A 6,208-nucleotide genomic window follows, 5' to 3' on the forward strand; every position below is an offset into this window, starting at 1 on the left:
TATATCTTGTTTTGATAGGTCCTTTGCATATGATACCAAAGAAAGCCCAACAAAAGAGTTTCAGCTGGTCAATAGTTCAATCAACTTGGGGTCATCATTAGATCATACCCAGGGCCGGTGTGCCCATGGAGGAGAGTAGACGAAAAGAGAAATGGACAGGAGCGCTGGTGGCGGTGCTCAATTGCCAGATTCCACTGTAGCTGAGATCGAAAGGAGCTCAATTTCGCGGGGCCATGTTGGCTGCTTTAACGTCGGAACACATTGTCGTGGCCATTCCTCTAACCTCTGTAAAGAATCTCCTTCATTTTTTTTTTCTTTCGATCACAGGTCGTGTGCTGAATCCAATTCCAAAAATGAATGGGCTCTGACGAGGCCCATTACCTTTATTTTTGTGTTACCAAAATCAATTTCACCAACTAATTGGCATATGCCGTAGCTCCTCGTTACACGCATAAGCCAAATTCATGTTATGTTCAACATATTGGCTTAGATAGTTTAAAAGAGGAAAAATTATACTTTCCGTCTCCAATATTTGCGAAATGTAACAAATTTACCCTTAAATTCCAACATCAAGGACACGAATCGTCAAATCATTCGAGTGACTGGTTTGAAAGGGTAAGAAAAATAGAGAATTATGACATAAATAACTAACAAGTCATAAATTGAGTGGACAATCCTACATTCTCTCCATGCTTCCTCTAAGCAATAAGTTTAAGATAAGGAATGCCTCCTCCTTCTCGAAGAGATGGACCTATTCTCCTCTGCATTTGTAGTAGCTGGGCTCTCAGATGTATCCGAGTTGCTGATCTCGCCTTCACGATCTTTGTTAGACCAGAGTTTCGAGAAGATCTTCTTTACTTTATTGGTAGCAACTTTTTCTGTGTTTGATTTTGCATCATTCGTGCTATTGTCATTGCCAGCTACTTTGCTCCCCAACCTTAGCGAAGTGAGTTCCCCCTTCGAAGGCTTGAGTTCCTCACTGCTTTGGACAGTATCCCAATCCTCATCTGTGTTGGTCGTTGCTGACCTGGAACTCCCATGGGACCCACCCGGGAGTAAGGTTCTGATGGAATCGTGTAGGTCGGATGTGCTACAACCGCCGGAGGATGATGTTGCTCGGGCTTGCTCGAAGAAAAGAACCTGTACAACCACCCGTAATGGGAGCCTCTCGTTTTGTACGGCATGGGTGCAGGCTTCAGCAGAGAGCTTCTTGCAATCCATAAACCTGCAAATCCTCTTCTTCTCACTCTTGGTCAGACTAGGATGTTCCTGTAAAAGCGCAATTGTTGGTCAAGGATAATCTTACGCCGACATGAGAAAAAATAAAAAGAAAAGTAAACAAAATTAGCAATGTTAAGAGATCAAAAGTTAACCTTGAAGAACACGTCAATAGCACGGTAAATACTATCATGGGTTGGTCTTGGAAAGCCAGAAACAAGTTCAACTAGATCCACAAATTTTGACAAAGGTAAACTGGAATCTCTTGCAGCTTGAGCAAGATAGTCATCAACCAATCTGGCCACCTTAATCCTGGGATCGTCTGAAGTAAATTTAGTACACACCTCTTGAAATTCATTACCACCAGGACTGTCAATCCGAGAACTGTGGTTTTGCATCACAAACTGCTCGACCAAGTCATGTATTATATCTATGTTATACAGTGCTGTTTCACCCGTTGGAGAATGAAACAAAAGATCACCGACCGTGACCTCGTCCAACTGTTCTGCAATCCTTCGCATGATTTCTTTTCTCCTTGTCTCTCCACATTCTAACGTTATAGATGCTTGTAATAACTTGAGCAAGAAACTACATGAAACGCTATATTTCTCTGAGGGCAATAGCAAACTTATGGTATCAACCAAGTACCTGTATTTTGCAACATCATCTACTTGTACCGTACCCTTAATGAAAACTGGCAGCCTTCTTAAAGCATATGCTTTCAGAGATTCTCCTATGACGTCTGCAGACATTCTCCCTTTTGTTTTTATTGCTATTATGACCTGCTTATATAAATCAATTTGAAGCTCACAGAGGTCTTCTACCCACCAGTCTTTCGGCACCATCTGTTGTTTTTTCACACCATTCCAGTGTGATTCGTTTCCATTCTCAGAGGGGAGTTTTTTACGATTATAAGTGTATGACCACTCAACTTTCGAAGGATCAATAGAAGCTTTAGTAGCTATAGAATCTATGCAGTGGTTGACAACCTTCAATTCCTCTGACCATGGAATCATAGATTTTGTCGTTTGAAGAACAATAATAGAATCCTTCCAGCTTCGGAAAATGCTAGAGGTTAAAAAGACATCAATCTTGTATATGAGATTTCCTTTCTCAACTGTCTCGTACATTTCAAGATACTCTGCCGCACAACGTGCCGCAACAACATTGTATGCGTTGAGAGTTACTACCATCCCATAACAGAATTTAGCACATATTTCAAAGGCAGCAGGTCCACCGGGTATATCATGGATGTCAATCGTATTATTGCTTTCATCATTTGTACTAGCAATGAGCTTCTGCAGGCGAGAACTCTTGGACAATATGGGAAACTACAAAATACACAGTGTTAGTAAAAAAGATGAGCACTTGCAGCAATGAATGTACGTCTGACAACAGTCATAGTTGATTGCAGAATTATGATATTTAAAGTCATTTAAAATGGTGGATTAACAATCTCGGACCAAACGTGTCTGATTTGTTTAGGATGGTTTTTTAGTTGATCTTGTGATAGGACTATATTTTGGGTCTATAAGTGTAAATTAGAGTTGACCTTAACAAATGGAAGTAATCTTATTGATGAATTTGGCTGACAGAATGTTAATCTGTCTGTTCCAAATGATGCACAAGAAATCAATGTCTTAATGCACAAAGTAGCACATCTTCAGCATAGAAGGGCTATACCTTGTGCAGATAGAATTTTACATGCCCAACATTGATGATTATATCAGTTGACAACTCGGTCGCCACATACCTGAGCAGACAAATGGAAAATCAGTGAGATTCCCAGTAAACTTTAGATTACGTGTTCACAAATTAAATAACCTTCCTTGAACATGGCAAAGTGGTATACATCCGTACATTATTCGATGAAAAAGACAAATGAAGAGCGAACGAAAATTAAAGCTCATGTCCTCTCATATGATTTGCATTTAGAATACTCTACCAATTCAAGAGTGTTTTATTACTCGACAAAGAGACAATTAGAAATATTGATCCAAGTGGTAATCAGAAATTTGTTTTATAAAGAAATACTGAGATACTTTTTTAAAATTATAAGGCTTTTTCAGCGGATTTTTCTGCGATCAACTTTCATAGCCATAACAAGCACCAACTCCTTTACATCTCTATACTACTTTGAAACGTAGACTGCTGCACATCATCAGTCATTTATGTCCACCTTCTAAAGCACCACATAAATGTGGAGAATTGAGATGAAAAACAACTCGTATAAGGCAATTGTTCATCTTTATCCTGGAAGTGAGCCTCAGAATTTTTCCAGTCATTTATGTTAGTGTAGAAGATAAGGAAGATGCAATCAAATGCAAGCTGTTTACTTTTGACATGCATCTCGATCCTACGATTACGTATTTGGAAAAATAGGCAAATTTAATATACCCGATTCAATGTAATCGTACAAATATAGTAACTTGTTTTAATCTGTCATATAGCCTCATCAATGTCAGTGATGTGTGTTAAACAAGCATTTTCAGTTCAATGCCTGGAAATCAAAATAAAGGGGGTCTAAGGGAAGGAGCGAGAGAGCTGTCCCGAGCAGTTCCTAAAACCAACAACTTTAAAGATGCTGAACAGAGAACCCTATCAAAAATAAGAAAAAGAAAAGGCAAGGCTTTGTAAGAAAAGTAAAAACAGTAGCAAACCAGCAACATAGTAATAAAAAAACACGGAAATGCTTTCATTATAAACATATAGGAAAAAAAGTGAGATTATGATTCACAGAGGGTGCATACTGACCTGATATTGTCCCCATCAGTCTCAAACTGATCAGGCTTAGAGCCAAGCTTCATAAATTTCATCTTGGCTGCCAAAAGATCTTCTCAACTCCAGACTTTCAACTATTTCTGTAATATCTCAGCAACCCACAGTTCAACCACTTATACCTCTAAATGAAGTCGGAAAAGAGTGCTGCATGAGAAGCAAAGGGAGGAAAGGCCAACAAGTGAATATTGAGTACATAAATGTCACAACCTCGAGACCTTACTAGGATATAAGAGGAGTGAAAACAGATCCAAATACAAGAAAGTAAATCATGATACTGTACGGCCCAATGTTCCCCCCAACCCAAAACTAGTGAGAAAAAAAAAAGAACTAGGGATTGTGTGCCACCTAGTATTGCAAATAAAATCGACATCTTTAATGGGAATAGAATCAAATAAGAATGCCAGGACCATGTGTGTGAATTGAATTTTCCCCTTTTTTTTTTTTTAATATTCAAGTATCTTATCTTCTTATTAGAAAATATAATATCCTGACCTCGTTTCAGAAATCAACTGCAAGAACCACATTCCACAACACACGAATGAAATAGGATATGAGTTAAATGTACCTATTATGGGGTTCGAATATCCGAAACAAAAATTCAGAAAAATTGGCTGACAGACGGTAAAATCATCCTTCAGTGGAGTTGAAAAGACCTGTCAAAGCCAACGCAATATCCGTATGAGTGGAAGGGCAGCACCAAAATTGCAGAAAGGAAGCATCAACCAGTTTTGAAAAGTATAAAAACATGTATACACACACGTGAACAGGACAACAATGCAAGCAACAAGATTGTTCTCTGAAATGGTAGTGCATCCACAAAAAGGAAAAATTCCAAAGAATGCATCACATCACTCCACCACATAATAAAGATAGCAAAAACCCAGAAATATCAAATTACCAATTAGCAAAACTTATGAACAATCAATCACAAAGTAACCTTTCATAGAGCAAGAATCATATTAGTGCAAGAGATTAAGAACCAAATGCAGAAAATGGCCCAAATAAAGGAAAACAAATCCATACCATGGAAAATAGTATTCTAAACCAAACCCTGAATCAATATATATATATGTACAGAAACCCTTGACTGATGAGATTAGAAAGAAATTTCAACTTCAGAATTCTCCAGAACTCACCTAAAACAGAAGGTGTTAAACTTCCCTGTCAATCATGGCATTCAGATCAACAAAAACTTCTGCTCCTTACAAGGAATCACAACTCAATGGGGGGCTAAACAGTGTAAAACAGAGCAAAGCACTATTAAACTAAAACTTTGGAACAAAAATAAGAAGAAATCCCACCACCAGTATACAATTAGAACGGATCTGCCCACAAAAAAAAACGAAAAATCGAACCCTGAAAAGAATGAGTTGTCACTAATCTTTGCTAGCCACCCAGAAACACCGTGTTTTCCCAAAAGGCCAAGCTCAGAATGTTCCCACAGTCTCATCTATCCCTTTAGAATCAGCACCACCACCCCTTTTCTCTCCACCCTATACTTTTATACCATGAGTCAAAATGACCATTTTCACATAAACATGTAAACAAATCCCAAAAGTGTTAACCCATTATTAATTTTCCAGTAGCTGTATTTTTTTTCTATTTCTTTACTGTATTTCAGCTGTAATTGTGCAGTGGGTTCACTTCTTTTTAGTTCGTCCAGTACGGCCCGTCAATCCTCTACCTCCATATACGAGTTTACAGTGTTTGGCACGCCAGGCTGACACTGTTGCCCCCTTTGTTAAAATTACAAACGCTTTTTTTTTTTGCCCTTTTCTTTTAGTACGATTATCAAATACTGTGCAAACTTTATTCACAAATTTTTAAAGAGAGAAAACGACTCATCCATGTTTCTCTCGTACTTTGATAATAATGGCATCCAACTCCACTTGTATTTCCTAAGCAGAATATCACCTTTTGAATTCAGGTAAATAAAAATTCTGAATCCAAAACTCACGGCGATAAGTGCGAGGATATGATATGCGGATGAATTCGTATGGGAGGGGGTCACATGGGTTACTCATGGCTGCTTTTACTTTGGAGCTAGGGTTTATTGTACACTTGATTGCTTAATCACTCTTTAATCGTTTCATAACAAGAGAGAACCATTTTGGTGCCAAGGACTCGTGTTTTTATTGTCACATAATATTCTAACATTAAATTCAAGAGGTGCATGCATCTTATAAATTATTATTTTTATTTTTCATTT

At 38.1% G+C, this 6,208-nt stretch overlaps 1 protein-coding gene across 1 annotated transcript; it reads right to left on the reverse strand.

The window, feature by feature from the left end:
• Positions 1 to 531: 531 nt before the first annotated feature.
• Positions 532 to 5,992, reverse strand: LOC111402132 (BTB/POZ domain-containing protein NPY4-like). Its single transcript, XM_023030220.1, has 7 exons — positions 5,355 to 5,992; positions 5,136 to 5,229; positions 4,565 to 4,652; positions 3,973 to 4,143; positions 2,902 to 2,971; positions 1,374 to 2,549; positions 532 to 1,269 (listed from the first exon to the last, which is right to left on the reverse strand). Exons 4-7 carry the CDS (start codon positions 4,032 to 4,034, stop codon positions 712 to 714), a joined length of 1,866 nt encoding a protein of 621 aa, XP_022885988.1. The 5' UTR covers positions 4,035 to 4,143; positions 4,565 to 4,652; positions 5,136 to 5,229; positions 5,355 to 5,992; the 3' UTR covers positions 532 to 711.
• Positions 5,993 to 6,208: the final 216 nt, after the last annotated feature.

This window comes from Olea europaea, chromosome 10, assembly GCF_002742605.1.
Source record: "Olea europaea var. sylvestris chromosome 10, O_europaea_v1, whole genome shotgun sequence".
NCBI lineage: Eukaryota > Viridiplantae > Streptophyta > Magnoliopsida > Lamiales > Oleaceae > Olea > Olea europaea.

What these genes read in the sequence shown, in the direction of transcription:
- LOC111402132 (XM_023030220.1), bottom strand. Translation starts at nt 4,034, where the DNA reads ATGAAATTTATGAAGCTTGGCTCTAAGCCTGATCAGTTTGAGACTGAT. An exon ending in TAAAATTCTATCTGCACAAG is followed by an intron (nt 2,550 to 2,901) that starts GTATAGCCCTTC and finishes TGTATTTTGTAG; the next exon opens with TTTCCCATATTGTCCAAGAG. An exon ending in CTATTGACGTGTTCTTCAAG is followed by an intron (nt 1,270 to 1,373) that starts GTTAACTTTTGA and finishes GCGCTTTTACAG; the next exon opens with GAACATCCTAGTCTGACCAA.